The sequence below is a fragment of the Camelus bactrianus genome, chromosome 4 (assembly GCF_048773025.1).
Source record: "Camelus bactrianus isolate YW-2024 breed Bactrian camel chromosome 4, ASM4877302v1, whole genome shotgun sequence".
In the NCBI taxonomy this organism is placed as follows: domain Eukaryota; kingdom Metazoa; phylum Chordata; class Mammalia; order Artiodactyla; family Camelidae; genus Camelus; species Camelus bactrianus.
In genome coordinates this window covers 49,853,025-49,872,045 of record NC_133542.1, presented here as the reverse complement: position 1 = coordinate 49,872,045, position 19,021 = coordinate 49,853,025, and the positions used below count along the sequence as shown (strand labels likewise).

General features: G+C 47.0%; 1 protein-coding gene and 1 long non-coding RNA gene across 5 annotated transcripts in view; one reads left to right on the top strand and one right to left on the bottom strand.

Moving 5' to 3' along the window:
- Window positions 1-8,856, bottom strand: part of NR4A3 (nuclear receptor subfamily 4 group A member 3) — a 39,053-nt gene extending 30,197 nt beyond the window's left edge. The window contains exons 1-3 of one of the 4 annotated variants that reach the window (XM_074361900.1): window positions 8,342-8,855; window positions 4,976-5,224; window positions 1,776-2,752 (exon numbers count right to left, since the gene is read on the bottom strand). In XM_074361900.1, coding sequence (XP_074218001.1) covers window positions 1,776-2,752; window positions 4,976-5,159 — 1,161 coding nt within the window. In that variant the 5' untranslated portion in view covers window positions 5,160-5,224; window positions 8,342-8,855. Of the gene's footprint in view, window positions 1-1,775 lie in introns of all 4 variants that reach the window. The other 3 variants (XM_074361901.1, XM_074361902.1, XM_074361899.1) reach the window with 3 other exon arrangements.
- Window positions 8,857-10,686: 1,830 nt separating this feature from the next.
- LOC123616277 (uncharacterized) overlaps window positions 10,687-19,021 on the top strand; it is a 469,197-nt gene continuing 460,862 nt past the window's right edge. The window contains exon 1 of the long non-coding RNA XR_012506459.1: window positions 10,687-10,883. This is a non-coding gene — a long non-coding RNA (uncharacterized LOC123616277). The remainder of the gene's footprint in view (window positions 10,884-19,021) is intronic.

The following is a 19,021-nucleotide window of genomic DNA, read 5'->3' as shown; positions in this document are numbered from 1 at the left end:
TCTCTTTCTTTTCCCCATTTCTTTTCCTTCTGCCCGTTTCACTGCCCTTCAGCATTTCCACTGAAATGCTGTAAAAATCAAATCTGCTAAAGCTATGCAGTTACTTGAAACTAACCCTGGTAAAGCTTGAGTAAAGACAGGAAAAAAAAAAAAAAGCACTGATGGTTCTACATTTAAAACATTATAATCCTGCATACCTCCTGTATGGCACTTAACCTATTGCAGAATCTTTCCACAGGCACTTTCTCATTTATCTGCAGAATTTACTCACATGATTCCTATCCCCAGATCAAAAATAACTGTTGCTTGTTGGTGTGTTTACCAATGCACACACATGCATTTTTTTTTTAATAAATACTTTGTAGTTTGCATTTATAGTGAACTATTGTTATTGTTTTATAGTCCTTTAAAGATTATAAAGTGCTTTCATAAATATTTTACCTTATTTAACACTCACAGCCCTTCTCTAAATTTTATTCATCTGATGGGGAAACTGAGGCCTGGAAGAAAGTGTCATGGCCAACATCATAACATTGGTAGGTGGCAGATGAAGGACTCCTATCTGAGTATTCAGACTCCAATTCCAGCTTGCTCCCAGAAACATCCTATTGGCCTACAAATCCCCATTACCCAATCAGCATCCAGCTTCCCCTCTCCCTCCACCCTGCCTGGCACAGGAGGCTAGGAGGTGATTATTGTGAGAGAACATTGTGGGTTTGCAAATCCCTGGGATAATGGCCAGGGAAGTGGGAAGTGAGGAAGGTGGCACAGAATTAAGTGTCTGAAGATGTCTGGGAGTCAAGAGCGAAAGTAGAGCAGCAAGAGGACAAGTTCTCTTTCCTCTGAGTGGTGAAAAGAGCACTGAACTCAAGAGTCAGAAGAAGGCACCTGGAACTTTCCCCGTGTACCACTAAATCACCTCTCCAGCTTCAGTTTCCTCACGGGCAAAATAAGGTGAAGGCTGAAGACCTTGTCACTGTAAAATTCTCCCTTGGGTCTATGAGATATTGCAGCATGTCCACACCTGGCACTATGTGTGGCACAGAAGTGGAGAGGGTGGGTGAGACCCCAGCTTCTGTCTTCTAAGGAGGGCTGCCCCAAACTGCATCCACCAGTTGACTCTGTCTGTACTGCAACTCAGAGCTGTGAAGAGGGCATGCCCTTTGGGGTCATGCAAACATGAGCTGGCATCGTGCCTTCATTCCACCCACTGAGTGTGTGTCCAGGGGCAATTGAATAACCTCTCTGAGCCTCCATTTCCTCATCTATGAAACAAGGATAATTAATTTCAACCTTCAAGACGCTGTTGATAAAAATAGCTAGTGGGTGGCCAGAATTCAATCTGAGTTCTGTCCCAGCTCTGACGATGAGGATTAAACAAGATACAAATATCCAAGACCTGGCAGACGGACTCTATCCCTCAGATATCCTGGATGGACAGAAGAGGAACACAACGAAGTGTTTGCATTTCTGAGGTCACAGATCCCTTTGGGAATCTGCTGAGAGCTCCCTCCAGAAAAATGAGCATAAGGTAATGCCAAGACAGGAAGTTCACAGCCCCCTCAAGTCCATCGGGGGCGGTCTCCTGTAACGAACATCAAGTTAAAAAGCCCTGAGAAAGCGGGTTTGAAGATGCTAGGAAAGGCTACAGGAACGCACAGTATAACCATTATGCCTCTCAAACAGGGAGGGATCCGCTTAGATGCTCACTTGAGCGAATGGTTGAGGAGGCTGGCGGCGGAGGGGAGGGGGCGCCGGAGGAGGCGTGAGCTCACCTTGAAGAAGCCCTTGCAGCCCTCGCAGGTGCGCACGCCGTAGTGCTGGCAGGCGGCGTTGTCCCCGCACACAGCGCACGTGCCCTCGCCGGACGCCGAGCTCCTGTTGGGCGGCGACGGCAGGCTGGGGCTCTCGCCCAGCAGGCTGGACGCGGTGGGGGAGGCCGTGAGGCCGAGCGGCGGGAAAGCCAGCGGGGCTGCCCTCTTGGCCAGCGGCAGCCCGTACGGGTGGCCCTCGAGCGCTGCGGCCTGGCTGCCCGCGGCGGCGGCGGCAGCGGCGGCGGCTCCCAGCGGCAGACTGAGCGCGGCGGCGGCCGTCGGGTCGTAGCCGAGGTGGTGGCCGCCGGCCGGGCTGGGCGCAGGTGGGTGCGGCGGTGAGGGCTTGAAGTGGAAGAGCGGGAAACGCGCGCCGGCCACGGAGGGCACCGCCTTCATTGGCGGGTCGAGCAGCGGGCCAGGAGCGATGCAGCCCTGCGCGGAGGGCAGCGGGTCGTCCCACAGCGCCCCAGCCTGCGGCGGGAAGCCCGGCGTGGTCGGGGTGGATGGCGGGGACTGTTTGAAGTACATGGAAGTGCTGGGCAGCACCTCGTCCTCCGGGCCGGAGGGGGGCGGAATGGATGGCTGCTGCTGTTGCTGCTGGTGATGGTGGTGGTGGTGGTGGTGGTCATGGTGGTGATGGTGGTAGCCGTGCGCGCGGCCCTCCTCCATCTTTATCAGGGGCCGCGGCCCCGATGGCTGCATTTGGTACAGGCAGGAGGGCTTGAGTTCGTAGTTGCTCGAGTAGCCCTCCATGAAGGTACTGAAGCTAGGCAGAGACGTGGTAGCAGTGGCCGTGATCTCCGTGGTGCCGAGGTCCATGGTCAGCTTGGCGTAGTCAGGATTCATGATCTCCGTGGTGTATTCCGAGCCATACGTCTGCGCTGCATAACTGGAACCTGGAGGCGAAGGGCTATACTGGGCTTGCACGCAGGGCATATCTGCAGGGACAGGGAAAAAGGTCTCAGAAGCAAGTCAGCACTCTGTCTAGCTAATAGGCAGTAATGGATTCACTGCTCTCTAATTTGGGAAACAGAGAGGAAGTGGCATCCTATCCTCCTAATAGCATAGATTTAAAGCTCCATTCTCCTTCCCACTCCTCCTCCCTCCCTTCTTTCCTTCCTTTCCCTCTTCCTTCCCTGAGAAGAAAGTTGAATCTCTGACAGATTGTCAAAGGGGCCAAAACCCGGCTTCCTGGGGGCCTCTGTGCCCACCTTCCCTCCCTTGCCCTGTCCTCCACCAGATCTGGGAAATTTGATGTCTTCCCTTATAAGTCCAGTGGTGTTTTTAAAAAGTTGTTTTGAGCCCTATTGATTAATTGGAGTGACCTCAGCCACAAATTGGGAGGACTAAAAGAAATGCAGTGAATGCTCTGTTGGTTTTTTGGGGGGAAAGAGGCTAGAGGTCCCCCAAATCACACTCTTTAATTTATAAACCTATGAGTTAGTTAAAAAAAAGTGTCCTACGTGGGACTCACTGGCCCAGTGACATTCTAATATTTTATGAGTGCCAACTGAGGCCACCCACACACGTTGTGGTCGCTTTCTCCCACCCCCTCCCCACTCCTCCAAATAGGGCTAGCAGCCTGCTCAAACTGGACCCCTGTTGATGATTTCAGCCAGCTAGGTGGTGAGGTGGGAACACAGGCCCAGGAAATGGACTCGGGGGAGTTTGTACCATCTGCAAAGAAAAAGATCAGCAGCTGCAACAAAACACCCACCAAACCTGCTCTCTGCCATATACACTATATACACTACATACACATATTTTCCCCAATTCTAATAAAATTTATCACTGGCTACTTTATGACAACAGTTTACAGTTATCGTAACAGGTGAGTTAGCTACATGTTTTCTTATAACAGAAGAAATAGCACTCCTAGAAAACAAAGCAGTTTCTTAACAGATTTAGTTTCTCTCAGCTCCCAAAGCAACAGATATCCATGGTGCTTACTATTGCTCAGAGAGGTTGAGCTGGATGAGAAGACCCTAAGAATTACTGGTTCTATTGGATGATTTATCTAATTATTTCCCTTTCTTTATGGCTAAATATGAATAGTAAAATGGGCAGTTTCTGGTGGTTGGTTTTTCTGAACCAAAAGGAAAACCAGGTGCTTAACATCTCTTTGGAGTCTGCGGTGTAAAAAGTGTGACTAATAGAAAAGTGAATACTTCACATTTCCTTTGACATCTTTCTCTTACCCACATTTCCAAATCTGATTGAGTCATGCGGGTATGGGATGAAATCTTGACTTGAAAAAAGGTGATGAGGGCCTGTTGGAAGAAGCAGTGATGAGGAGAGGCCAGTTCAAGCCTTTATTTTCCAAGCAGGGCCTTACAAACACTCATTAGTTTGAAGTTAAAGGAATACTTATCTTGCTTTCCGGTTGTTGGGGTGAAATGAAAGGATAGTCATTTAAAAGAAAGAACATTGTCTGATGTTTCATCTATTCTCTCTTCGGCACTTTTAGAATTTCTCCATTAGTCTGTTCTATCATTTGTCTTTGCCAATCCCTACCTATTGCTCTTCTTTGTGTCCTTCTGAAGTTTCCAGCAAATAGAATATGAGCTTGCTGGAACTCAGTTATATTTATCTGCATATCTTTGGTGCCTACACAGGCCAGGCACCTGGTATCCCTTTAGCAAATGCATAAAGAGGTGTTACAAGCCAAATCTGCAGTCCTTTCTTTTGCCCAACTAAAGTTTACTCCTTGGTTTTCAGCTCAAATGCTTTTCTCTTTCTGAGCTTCAACATTCCAAATGTCTGCACCCAAATGATTTGGGTTTTGTACAAACAAAAATGCTCTTGTATTGTTCAAAATGATCCCATAACTCTTAAATGCATTAGCGTTAAAAGGAGAGGGGGAAAAAAGACATGTATAAGAAGATCCTAATCTATTGGTGTATTTGCATTTTTCTCAGGAAGAATATCTTTGAGAAATACAACGCTTAATTTAACCTGGCTGCTTCACTGGGTAGCAACAGGGTGTGGTATCCAGAAGAGCTTCGTGCATGGAAGCCACCTGTGCTGTGAAATTCGCGGCCAGCAGTCACTCACTGTCCTGGAGCTGGGCAAGTCGACCAACCTGCCCGCTGGGTGTGTGGCTCCCCTCCACGCCCCACCTCTCCCAGCTCGGAAGGAATAAGGGGTTGTGCCAGACCTACCTGGAGGATATCTTGCACGCTGAATGGTGGGGCTGGGGGTCTCTCCAGCGGAGGCTGAGAGTGGAGGAGGTGGAGATGTCCTGCGGGGCGAAGCAGCGGCGGTGCTGCCCGGCTCCGCTGAGGGTCCAGTCTCAGGGCTGGGGCTTGCCGGGCTGCGCTCTTCCGCAGTGGACTCTGCGGGCATCGGGGGATAGGACAAAGCTGGGTCACCGCGGCCTGGACGTATTGGGGTGGGGGTTGTGGGGATCTCTAGAAATGCAACGTTAATTACAAAGAATTACAAGAGTCAGAAAGCAGTGCTTAAGGTGTCCGGAGTCCCTAGCCAAAAAAGCATCACAGAGCCTTGGGGGAGCCAAGGCTGCGCTCGCCGAGGTTTTGTGGTTCCCCAACCCAGGTTAAAAAACGCGCAGCCCGTCGTCGCCCAGAAATTAACGTATCTGCCCCCAACAATTGGTTCCGAGCTAGCGAAGTCAGGAAAATCGAAGAATGGAGAACACTTGAAGAAAGAGTTCCGCCCGAATTCGGGGTCAGTGTGCACGAGCGGAAAATATTTTCCAACTCCACCCGCCCCCACCCCTCAAATACAAATTTTACACGTTGCATAGGAAATGCACAAAGTCCGGAACGAATGCATGAATGCCCCGAGGAATTAAGAAAGTCTGCGCTTTTCATTCTAAATGCTAATGGAGCTTCGCTTCTATTAGCCGCGAGTTTCGGGGGCCAGGGGTCAAGCAAACAAAAGGGCACAGTGGAAACGCTGCGGAAGCAAGGCACAAGGCGGCTGGCGTTTACGGCTGGTGGTGCGAGCGGAGGGAGGCCCCCTGCACCCAGCGGGCGGTATCCCAGAGGGTGGGCGACTTCGAGGCTCGGAGCCATCCGGCGACCCGGAGGGGGCACATTCCGGAGGGCGCCAAGAGCGACTCCGGGGCGAAAGTCTCTGCGCAAAGCCTTAGTGAAACTTTGTAGCTGAGAGCGCATTTCCGCGGACCTTGGGGAAGGATCCCACTGCCCCAAACTCCGGCCTATAGCGCCCCCTTTGCCCGGACCCACTCACAGCCTAAGGGGAGGGATCGAAAAGCTGGGAGGGGACGGGGGGAAGTCCCCAAACGACCAAAATCCAAAAAAACCTCAAGGGTGCGCAGGTCGCAGGTGTCGAGTAAGTTTCGTCTCTCGCCGCCCCTGAGCCCAGAGCTTCCCTGAACGAAGAGGAGATCGGAGCTCCCAGGTGCTGGAAGCCCTCCAAGGCCAGGAAATGGGGGATTCCCTTGTCACCCTAGCCCCAGCTGATACTACAGAAAGCTTGAGCTCGCCCTAGCGCAGGCACGGGTCAATCTTTCCACGGCTGTAGCTTGCGCTTCCCGTCCCTCCCGCATCTTCAAAAGGACTCTCCAGCAACCTCCCACTACCTCCTCCAGGTGCCCGCATTCCTTCCCTTCCCCGGGGCCTTTCAAGCGGAGTCTTTCTTCAAGGATCGGCCTCTGACTCAGGTGGGCGAAGGTAGCATCTCCTCAAGGAAGGGGCTCCCCTCGAGCGCCCAGCGATTGCGAAGGAGAGCCACACCACATTTCCTACAGCCAAGCCGAGCGCTCCTCGGCTCTCTCCGCTCCCCCCACTCCGCCCCCCGAAACGGCCGGTTACCTAGGCAAAGCCTCTGCGCCTGGAAACACGTTGCTCCGCTCCCGCTCGCGGCCGCTGCGGCCGGGAGTACGGAGCCTCAGGGTTGTAAATTAGGAAGAAATAACTACCTCTGTCAAAGCCCCTTTCTTTCTCGTGGGTAGACGAAAGGAACACCCCCGTGTTCTCCTCCCCGTGGTGAAGTGTGTGGAGGAAACCGTGAAACGCACCATTGTGACCGGGGCTCCTCCGCGGAGTTTCCAACCCTGGGGAGCGGGGGCGGAGGTTGGGCGGGGGCAGGAGGAGTGGAGGAGAGACCGACAGAAAGGGAAAGACAGAGATTCTCAGAAAGACCGAGGGAGAGGAGACAAACCGCCGGGGAGAATTTCTGCGAGCGCACGGTCCCAGAGAAGGAGGTGGGTGGGTGCGGGGTGAGGGAGCGGGTGTGGGAGCCGCTATGGCCTAAGGAGTCCTTGATATTCACATTACGGGCATTTTCTTCAGCTAAGAGAACTCGAATAAACTCAAACTTCATTCATTTTTGCCCAGTAGCCGCGTTGGGCAGCTTTTCCTTTCCCCAACTCAGTTCTGTTAGATATTTCTCCATCATGGGAAAAGAAAATTCAGGATTGGATTCGCGATGAAATGACTGAACGGCGCCCTGTACCTCTCTCCTGGCACCCTAGGGCTCTGGAATAACAGCCCGAGATTTCTGATTACCAAACTCCTTGCAGTTCTTCCCTCTGGAAGATACGTGGGCATAATAAATAAAAGACAATCTCCAGAAACGTAATTTGGAATCAAGGGACAAATGCTTTCTCCCTCATGACTGCCCCAAGCTTCCAACAGGTTCGAGAGGCGCCTTTGGAAGTCAGTCTCCGCAGGCTGCGCTCGGCACAACCGCTCTCCTCTCACCACCAAGAACTTTCATTTCTACGAAGAGTAAAACACTCAGCAACTTCTCCAAAATCACGAATTAAGTCTGTCAGTTGAGTAAAACATGCCTTTAACGTACCGATTCAAGGCCCAGAGGAGAGAGACACGGTCGCCACGCGTGTCGGGGCACAGGGGTCAGCAATTATACCCGATTACCTCCGAAGGGAAAAGTGCAAACGGGCAAGTCGGCGATGCCAGCCAGACGTGCCCAGTGGAGCCCCAGGCTCATTTCAACACAATAAGCCACATTTCTACAATTACTCCCTCTTTCCTGAGATCCTCGGAGCGCCCCTGCAAACTCTGGCCGCTGCCGTCCAGCCCCTTCCCTCTCAAGCTTCCTTCCAAACAGCTCGAAGTCACCATTAGGTATATTAACTTGGATCCACCGGAGCCCCTATTTTCAATCCTAGTTAAAAGGCAGGAAAATTACTGCCGTTCATCACCGGAGCTGTAACTCCCTGCCGCTGCCGCCGCCGCCGCCGCCTAGAGCATCATTACCATGACAACTAGAGCCGAAATACCCTGAATTACAGCGCTGGAGCTGCTACTGCACAAATCCCGGTCCTCCTCTTTGTTAGAGGCTTTTCGCCTCTTCGGGTGGGGGGAGGAGTCCCACGAGCTCCAGAGATCCCCGAGGGCCCGCTACAGGGGAAAAGTTTCAGATCAGAACCCACTGGCCGCTCGCAAGCAAAGACAGAGAGAGGAGGCGAGGGGGGAAAACCCCATAGTCAAAGTTGTCAATTTCAGAAGCTTCGCTTCCCAGCGCGCCAACTTTTTAGCAAGTCTCCCAATTAACTGAGCAAATCTCATACGTACTTGAGTGCTGTGGCGGTTCCGTCTTTAGAGCGAGTTTCTAGAAAGCTGCCCCGAAATCTGCACTGGTGGGGAGTCACAGTTGCTGTCCCGGAAGGGCTGCCGTGTACAAGTCCAGCGGCTCCCAGAGGCAGTAAGAGGCTGGCAGGGGATGCTGCGATCCCAACTCATGGGAGAGCGCCGCCGAAGGGTTCCGCCGGCGTCCTGGCTCCGGCCGCGACCAGAGGGGAGGATGCCGCCTCTGTTCCCACCTCCACGAACACCACCGGCGCTGTCAGCGTTGCAGAGTGAGCCCAGGAGGGGCGTTCGGCAGCCGCGCTGCGCTGCACCGGCGAGGGCGCAGGACTAGAGGGGTGTGAGCGCGCGGGAGAGAGTGGAGTGTATGTGCGGAGCGTGTGTGCGCGCGTGTGTCTGTGTGTGCGAGTGAAGGAGCGGGTGTGAGCTTGTCTGTGTATGGGGAGCGGAGGAGGAGCAGGAGCTGGAGGGGTGGGGGGCGGGAGGCAGGAGACTCCGGTCTCCCGGCTGCGCGTTCGCTCGCTCTCTCGGCACGTCATTTATGCCACAGGAGCCCTAGCGGCCTCTCCATAGAGTGCCTGGAATGCGAGACGTCAATGTGACGCCATGGGACGCTACGTCACCCTCCTCCTCCCTCCCCTGGCCCAGCCGGTTCCGCGTGTGCGAGGGAGGGGGGTGTGTGCATGTGTGCGCGCGCGCGCGCGCGCACGCGTTCCCCGACCATTCGCAGGGCAGCACAATGGAAACTGCGCGGCGCGGCCAGTCCCCGCCTGGGGGCCTTTCGGACCCGCGCTGCCAACCCTCCTTGCGACGGCGCTGCCTGCCCGGGCTCAAGTCTGTAAGGGTGCAGCGGCCCGCCCGCGGGTCAGGCGGGACCGCCCAGCTGTCAGGCTCGGGTGGAGTAGAGTTGGAGGAGTGCTGCTGGCGCTCCTCCGAGGCTGCCCCGAGGCAGGAAGCCAGGGCGAGGGGGTAAGAGAGAGGACAGCTCTTCCGAAAAGGAAGGCTCCGCCAGCCAGCTTCTCCGAGTGACCTGGCAGCCGGTGCTGGAGTCAGGCACCAGTCCGAAGACTCTCTGAGGTGCAGCTGCGCTTTCCCCAAGCAATAGTTCTAAAGCTGTTTACATCTCTCTGGCCCTCTGCGCCTAGGCTAATCCCTCTCCTCCCATCATTCGCTGGGTGCGTGTTTCACACATGGATGCCAATGGCTCCGGGAAGATAAGGTTTTATTTCTTTGAGGTGAGGGTTTCCTAACTGGACCTTATAACCCAAGTAAGTGCACATCCATCATCCACGCGCGCGCTGCAGCAGTAACTACTTAGTGTGTGTTAAACAAACACACACGTGTTGAACAGCTGAGCGGGTCTGACTGTTGCAAATCATCCCCTTCCCGTCAGAAGTGGAACTCTCAGCTCGCACTTTCACTTTTTGGTGATTGTAGATGAGGCTCCCCTCCCATCTCCCAAATTAATCATTTCGAAATCAATCAACAGGATTTATTAGTCAGTACCTCCCTAGGGGATTTGCTCTAGTCTCCTCGGACACATTTGTCATGAAATGGTGTGCTGAAAGCCTAGGTAGTTCTGTTAGAGCAATTTCTTCCACCAAGTGATGAATTTAAATGTGATTTTCTTGCTTAATCAAAATTTTATCAGAGTTAAATTCTCCTAGTTCCAAAGTTTGCAGCTGAGTGAAAGCAACCTCTTTTTAGAAATTAATTTTTGAGGAGGAGAAAATATTTGAGTGAAACAATACAGACAGACCTGGTCCCCATGTGGTCCGCTTGAATCAAATGCGACAATGTCTTGACCTGTCACAGTCTTTGCATGTGTGTAGGGGGCGGAGTGAGGGGAGTACTCCGTTGTCGACAGCACACAATCAGAAATTAGAAAACAAAACTAAAATTATATGTATTCTATGGGTAAATTTCTTTGCCGCCACTTCCACTTGAGACAGGGTGGTGTGCAGAAGACCGTGGAAGGGTGCTCCGAAAGTTGACCTAGCGGACAGGAACCGAGCCTGTGCACTGCCACGGGTTCCAATCCAGTCTCAGAAGGAAGGAGGGCGCTGCTACATTGCAGCCATTGAACGGCTGGGGGGGTGGGGGTAGCAGGACCTGGAGCCGCGCGGCGCTGACGCACGCGAGGCGCGTGATTGACGCAGGCGATGTTACTAAATTCGGCGGTTGGCCGGGCCCGCCGCCGGCGCGCGCCGCAGATAGCAGAGTAGGTTCCCCTCGGTCACCCCCGCCCCTTCTCCATTCAGAGCTGCGCCGGGCGGGGCGGGGCGGGGCCGGGTGCGCGCGGGGCGGGGCGGGGCGGGGTGCGCGCGGCCGCGCTGGGATCCGGCCGCACCAAATATAGTCGGGCCTGGCTATTTTTAGCCGGGCCTCGGGCGCGAGCGCGCCGCGTGAGGGGGCGCCCTGACCCCGCCGGGCGTGCGGAGGGGGCGGGGGCGGAGTCGCCATCTTGGACCCCGCTCGACCCCGTCTGGTGACCTGCGGCGCTGGGCTGGGCTCGGCGCTGGGGGTCGGGGTGAGTGGGTGTGAGCTGTGGGAAAGAGCGGGGAGCGGGGGATGTGACGGGAGCAGAGGGCGAGGCGCGGACGTAGGGTCCTCCATGAAGGGTGGCTCGGGGGAGGGCCCCAGGGCGCGCGGCCCACGGGGCGTGCGCGTGTGTCGGACGGTGATCCCCGCCCGGCTGCAGGCCCGGACAGCCTGCCACCCTGCGGCCCCGCCAGCCCCGAGTCGCGTGGGGGCGGAGCCGCCCTCGGCCACCACTTCCTGAGAGCCGGGGATACCCCTCCCGGACGTCACGGAGGAGCCGAGGCGGCGGTGGCGGCCCGGGGCTCAGCCTGCACTTGCATCACGGGTGCAGCAGCAGCTGCTCTGCTCCTTTGTGGCTTTTTCCCGTGTTGAGTAACTGCTTTGTTAACTGAAAATACCATGACGGGCCAGTGTGATCACCAGCTCCAGACCTCAAAGAAAGTGAAGCTGTCAGGCAAGAAGAGGGAGACTCCCCTAGCCGGCTGCGATGGTATCTGTTGGGTGGGTGTGCAGAGAAGCACTTGACAGTTTCCACGTATTACTTCTTGCCTAACTTTTCACCCCAAGAAGGTTTAAAAATACTTTTATTTCCATGCTGTAAAAATTTCATGTATTCTGCACCCCACCCATTCCCCCCATCAATTTGAAATCGCATGCAGAACTGGAATCACTGAAAGGAACAGTTATTAGGTACAGTTTTTAGGAAACAGGACATCTTTCAGTGAATTTAAGTAAATTGCATTTGCTAATGTTCATATATAAAAGATCCTTGCCCACTGAAGGTACTTATAAAGCTACTAGCTAAGTTTGTTCATATGCATTGGACTTCTCGGTGACGGTTTCAAACTGGTATCCTTATTCACCCTAAATTAAAAAAAAAAAAAGTTCCATCCCTGGCTGAATATCTCCAGGTAAAGCATATCTCTCTTTGACTCTCTAAGTGGTTGTGCCTTTCTGGACGTCTGTATTGGTTAATTATGTGCTTCTCACGTCCCTTTTCCCCCCACCCTCTGCCTCTTTTAGATCCTTTCCTTCCTGAGTATCTGGTCCCAGTCTTTGTTCCTTGACCGCTCTTAGGCAGAGGGCTGTTGTCTGATTGCGATGAGCCAATCAGCTGGCTTAGTGCTCCTCTGGGTAGGAAGCTGGTCTGACTGTTGGAGAGGTTCCAGTGGACACTGATAATTGGCAACATTTTTGCACTCAAATGGAAAGTTATGGAAGCAGATACAAGGATCTCTTACACACTGGGACACCATCCTGTGCGTAATCCTAGGGTCCTAATCATATGCAGTTCTTTAGGTGACCTCAAACCAAACGAATTATTCTGTTCTCTTCTTCAAGTTAGTATCTGCTGTTCTATACTGTTTCAAAAGTCTGAGTTACAAACAATCAGGCATAATTTTCTCTTTAGGCTGATGTAATACGACTATTTCAGTAATACAAATTACCTTTTCAAAGACTTTTTTAATTAAATGAAACTTAATACTTTATAATTAAATCTCTTCTTTGGGGGAATCAAATAGAATAAGGCTACCTTAATCTGTGAAATGTTGAAAACTTAATCTGGTTTGGTTCTTGTTCTAGAAGAGGGACATTCATGTGTGGCCTAGTTTACACCCAAAGCAAAGAAAGCAGCTAGTTTCTATTTTCATGATACTTATAGCAGCCAATCTGTTAAAAGCCCTTTCTATGAAGTAACTATTACAGATTCACTGGATAATTACCTTTTATTTTGTTTTGGTTTTGTAGGTGTAGTTTGCGAGACAGAAAATTCTCATTCTCTCAGAAAATAAAATACGGAATTTTGAGGAAATTTATTGTGTATGATATAAAGCAATTGCTTTAACAAAATAGGATTTAAAACTGCTTTAAATGCTTCTCTCATTAAGCAATGATATATAAATCTTGTTAATTTTGCTAATATGTAAAGAATGGTGATGAGTCTTATTAATGCAAAAATTGGATGAGGAAAGGTGAAATCAGAATTCCAAGCCAGAAATTGTTACCTAAGGTGAAAACAGGAAGGAATAGTAAAAGACTTATAAGTCTGTTTTCCTAAATCAGTAGAGAAGTTCTATACTGCATTTAAGATGTGTATAAAAAGTTTGGTAGCTTGGGCTGACATTGACTTACACACTCAAATTACTAGGCTCAGGAACATTGGGCAATTGTAGTAGTTTTTGTCTGACCTACCTACATACCATCCCTTCCGTATCGATTCTATCATTGCCAGATTAGTATTCCTAAAATATGCCTTTTGTTATATCACTCTTAGGCTCAGAAGCCTTGTGCAGCTAGTCATTGTCTCTAAAATAAAACCCCAAAGGGTCCTCCTCCTGACCTCCTTATTTCTGCAGAATTTTTCTGTCCTAGTCAAACTGGTATTCTCACTGTTCTTCAAACATCCTTTCACTCTCCCACATTTGTTCATAGTTTTCCTTTTTATGGCGTTCCTTTCTTCCCCTTCTCTGCTTATTGAACTCTTACCCTTCCTCTAAAACTAGCTCAAGAAATGAACTCAGATTATGCTTTAGTCTTTCATAAAATTCTTATTTTACTGTCTTCTTTTTCTGCTCTTGTGTCCACAGCTTATTCCTCTGTCAAACTATTAAGCTTCAAAAGCACTGCCTCACACATCTTTGAAATTTCTGTAGCCCCTAAATTTAACATAGATAGTAAACATCCATACAATATTCCCCATCTTAATTTTTTTAAAAATTGAAATATAGTCAGTTTACAATGTTCTATCAGTTTCTAGTGTACAGCATGATGTTTCAGTCATACGCATACATACATGTATTCCTTCCCGTCTAAATTTAAATCTGAACAGAGAGCAGCGTAAGTAACCAGTTATATGGATTAGGATGTTCTTGGCATGAAGGGACGAAATGAGATCATACATTAGTTAATTTCTTTATTATTACTCAACTTTTGACACTCCTGATTGAATATACCTTGTCAGGGTGCTCACTGCAAGCCCAGACAACCTCATGGTGAAACAAAGAAATTGCAGCTTGGTTTGTACCTGTTAAATCTGTGTAGGAAGATGTGCTATGATTTTTTTTTTTCCTGAATAGTCTTTTGGTTTGATTCTTATTCTACAATCATTTCCCCTCTACTTGTACTTTCTCTATGCTGCCTCCTCTCAATGCAGAGTGGGTTGTTGTAGGTTAGGAAATGTTAATATCAGCTTCGTTTGGGAAAACTTCTTAAGGTTTAGAAAATTGAGAGAACCATGGCACCTATGTATAGCCAATTAAATATAAAAATTCTTGAATGTCTTATTTTTTCCAAATTATTTCAGTAGATTTTTATGACATTATGTATATGCAGAAGTAAATAGGCAAAGAGATTGAGGAATTATGACTTGTTAGAAGTTTTAGAAAGAGGCTCATGTAAATTAGAATATTAGTCTTTAACAAGCAAAAAGTAAATAATAGATCAATAGATGTTACAGAAAATTTTAGAGAAGAGATGGAAATATTACCAAATAGTATAAGTGCTCATGTTATTTTAAAATCTCATTAAATAATTTTTTCTATTCATTAGTAAATAAGTCTTATAATCTAGTTAAAAAGATTTGCTTAATTTCCAAAAAAAAAAAAAAAAGATAGTTTATTTTTCGGTCATATTTTCCCCAGTTGCTGGTAAGCTCTGGAAAACCACAAAGATTTGGGGGAGAAAAGTTATTACTCATATGTGATAAATGCATTCAGGATTTTATTTATGCCTATGAAGTAAGATTTGGATTTTAGCTAGAGTTGATGGATGAAGTAAATTTCTCTTTCCACGTAAAACTACATAACCCTTTCCCATTACCCAACTCTGGCGAAAAAAAGAAGAATGATATCCTCATATGTACAAGTTCAGTTCCCTCAGCATATTCTCCAAGATGAGGATGCTGTATTTTACAGAGAGCACTAGATTGCTTCTCAGAGGCCTGGGTCTAGCTTTGCTGCCATGAAGTTGCCCAACCTTGGAAAAGTTAATTAATCTTTTGGGGGAGTTAAATATCATCATCTGTAAAATGATAGTGTTGGGCTCACTATGTGATCTTCAAGGGTCGTTCAGGTTCTAAAATTGAATGCTTTCTAAGGCTGGTTAAATACTGTGAATCACGAGTTAGCTCTGGCCTGGTCTCCTGTCACTACCTGATTGCTGTAGTCAGGAGGCTCAGCAACCCTTCTGTTTACTGTAACACTCTTGCTGATAGTAGTTAGATTAGTAGTGCTATTATATTAAAGTTTTTTGCCTGCACATTACATAACTGTAGCCACTGAGTGGGATCTTGGTGGCCTGAGAGAGTTAATGTACTGCCAGCATCATAGTCTAGTCTTGCCCATAAAGCGCCAACAAGCAGAGACCTAGATAGTCCGAAAGTCATTGTATATTTAGCTTTGGGATTTGTTTTTTGTTCATTCATTTGAATATGGATGAGTCACAAACTGACTACACAATAATTAATAAATTTTCATTGGAATGGATATTGTTTGCTCCTGTTCTTTTCTGATTTTTACTGCATGCTAGACATAAACATCATTTCTTCTTAAATGTACCACCTGACGCAGAACTGTCCTTTTTTGCTTTTTCCTAGAGAAGGACTGGTGATGGTGGGCTTGTAAGTCTTTACATCTCCTTTTACAGTGTAAATAGACAGAGAAAGTGAAATACTGAGAAGCAGATTAAAAGGAAAGTATCAAGTAGGTATTAAGTAAGTTGAAATAATGTTAGCAATAATAGAATAAATTCTATTTGCAAACTTGTTAGATTTGCAGTTAGATACATCTTTATGGATGAATAAGAGATAACTCTATAGGCATTGGGAAATACGTGAATTTTTACACATTGCAGGTTTATGTATTATCTGGACTGGGTTTGGATAGTAAAAACATGGCTTGTCCATTAATTTAGGGCTACTTTAAAAATGCCTGTTCTACATATTTAGGTATCTGGTTTCCTGCTTAGATCATGTAATTAGTAACTGATTCTTATTTTTTACCATAATACATTTTCCAGTATTTATTTCTCATGTTTATAGTTCACTACTAGAAAAATTCTTCCCTCACATCTGTTCTGAATTAGCTCCCTTTTCCAGTTATGGTTTCCTGTTTTATCAATTGTAGGGATGAGTCTAGAAACTCATATTTTGAAGATTTATGCTACTTAAGTTTAGTAAAGTTGAAATAAGCTACCTAATTCTTTCTAATTTCTGAAAATTATTGTCTTACTTTAAATTCACATGTTAAATCATTATTTTCATTTTACTAACTCACTATTTCTAATTTCTGAAAATGGTTGTCCTTTTAAAATTCACGTTAAGTCATTAGTGTCACATTTTAAAAACAATAGGATAATCTGGATACAATTTGAAATCTCTAATTTCATAGTATTTTATAGTTGTCAGTTAACTTTTTAGTGACTTTTGTATTTAAAACTTTTTTTGTGAGAAGCTTTTGTTTATCTCAAAATCTTTTAAAATACCTTTTTGTTTAAATTATCTTGGACATATATATTTTGGGGGGTGGATTTATTGAGCACGTGTGCAGTTCTTGGCACCAAGTAGGTGCTCTGTAAACGTTTGTTGAATGAATGAAAGTTTTCAAGAAACTTTATTCAAAATATTCTTTTTTTTTTTTTTTTAAATCCTGACCAGCCTCATGGCCTTGCTAGCTTTTCTTGGAGTTTCACTCGGGGTTAGGCATAAGAGAGCAGCCGGGCAGGTCTGTCGTATATCACTGTGCTGCTACTTCTGCACCGCCCTGCCCTCTGTTGCAGCTCGTCTGTGTATTTGAGGGCAGTACCCCTGAGTCACACTACTCTGTGGCATCTGTGTTTGAACTAAACCAATTCAAGCATCCTAAGGAATTGTACCACCTTTTGATCCCAAAACCCCTCAAGAGTTAGTCTCTGGTTTATCTCTTTGTTTTGATGTATCCCTTTTGCTATGATACTTCCACAAGATGGTGTTCTTCTTTTCTTGACTGTCTCTGCCTGGGGTTTGTATAACCAACCTGTTCATTTCTGAGTTCTTCATTTGTAGTCATCAGATTTCCTACTGTAGCCCTCACTTTGCTTTGCAGTTCAAGGCCTCCAAGTGCATAGTCACTTGTCTACTGTCTATCACTCATAGACTGAGGGGCCCAAATGTAGAATAACATCTAGGTACTCAAATTATATTTTCTAAACATTTAATGATTTAATGTATTAACTATTTTAAGGTTTAACTTTTGGAAAGGTAATGCATTCACATGATTCAAACAACAAAATGTTCAGAAATAAAAAGTTTCCCTTCCACTTCCTTCCCCCATCTACTCAGTTCCACCCTTTCAGAGTTTTTAAATGCGTATCCAAGCCAATACAAATATAAATTCTGTTTTCCTTTCCTTTTTTATACAAATAGAAGCTTATTCGTATTATTCTGTCTTTTTCACTTTAACAGTGTAGCTTGGAGTTCTTTCCGTAACTGTGGAAAAATATTTGAGGTATATTTCACTTTAACAATATGTCTTGGAGATCTTTTCTACATCATTGTGTGGACATAGCGTCACTTACTTAACCAGTTCCGTGTTGATGGACATTTGGGAAATTTTCAGCCTTTTGCTGTTACAAACAATGCAGTAGTAAATACTCTTGTTACGTAGATCATTTCGCAGTTGTGCAAATATATTTATAGGGTAAATTCCTAGAAGTGGAAATACTGATCAAAGGGTGTATCTCATAGTAGTTTTATAGGTACTAACAAATTGCTCTTCATAGAGGCTGTACAATTTTTACCCCCACCAGAAACATGCAGGAGTACCTGATTTCCTGTATTTGTGCCAGCAGAATGTTGTTGAATTTTAGGATTTTTTTCCAATCTAAGGTGTGAAAATTGTTATCTTAGTGTAGTTTTTAAAAATTTCTTTTTGTGAGTGAGTTTGAATAATTTTTCTTATGTTTAGGAGCCATTTGTATTTCTTTTTCTCTGAAGTGTCTCATATTCTTTGCCTATTTGGGGTGAGGTTTGTATGAAAATTACCTTGTGGCTGACGTTTATAATAATGGAGGTTTGCCCTTTGTAAAATGAGTTGCAATATTTCTTCCTCAGTTTGTAGTTTGTCTTTGCTTGTGGTCTTTTGCGTGTAGATTTTTCTAAAATGTAGTTGAATTCGTCGGTCTTCTCTTTTATAACTTCTGGGTTTTGTGCCATAGAAAAGCCTGCTCCACTACAAGGTTGCAAAAGAATTCTCTCATGTTGTCTTCTACTACTACTTTTATGGCTTATATTTTCCACTTAAATTTTTCATGCATTTTTCTTGGTGTGCGGTGTGAGGAATAGGTCCAAATTAATTTTTTTGCAAATTCTGTTTTCCAAATTTCCACATTCTTTTTTTTCTAAATTTCTAAACTCAGTTGCTCCATCACTATTTGTGAATAGTCCGTCTTTACATTGTTTTGCTTCTTATTAGAAACAAATTGATTCATCTGCCTTATTTTTTCACACCTCCTTTGCTGTGGCTGAATATATAGGCAATTCTCTGTTTCCCTTCCTATAGAACACCTCCTTTACTGTCAGAGATGTTGTAGCCTGCTGACCTGCTTGCCTTCTTCTTGCCTCAGCAACACAGCAGCCTGGCAGCCAGTTAATATTTGAATGAATGCAGGCTGCTCAGAGAGCTCTCCAGGACTTTCCACTGAGCAACAGTAGGCTAAAAAGAAATCCTAAATATATTCAGGTTGCTTAGAAGACTGTTCAAACCAGAAATGTCTTCTAGCTCTCTTTCGCCAAGCTAACCAAGTATTCTGGGAGCTGAGATCCGCTACCTGGTTCTTTTACTCCTGAGGCAGTTTGCTTCAGATTGCTTCCTTCTGTGCAGCTTTGTATCATCTGCCACCTCTGCTTTGTCTGACAATATACATTTGGAGTAGGAAACTATAATATGCCAAGAAAGTGGTTTGGATTCCCTGTCATGCAGTGACCAGCTCCAGAACCTTATTTACTGGGAAGGTGATTTGGGGAACATGCATCCTCAATTTGAACCAGCAAACAGAGTAAGTTTTTTCATCTAGGGAATCTAAGGAAAACCCAGCATTTTTCTGCTTAGAAGAGTGTCCAAGCAGGCAGCTGAAACTGAATTTACTTGATAC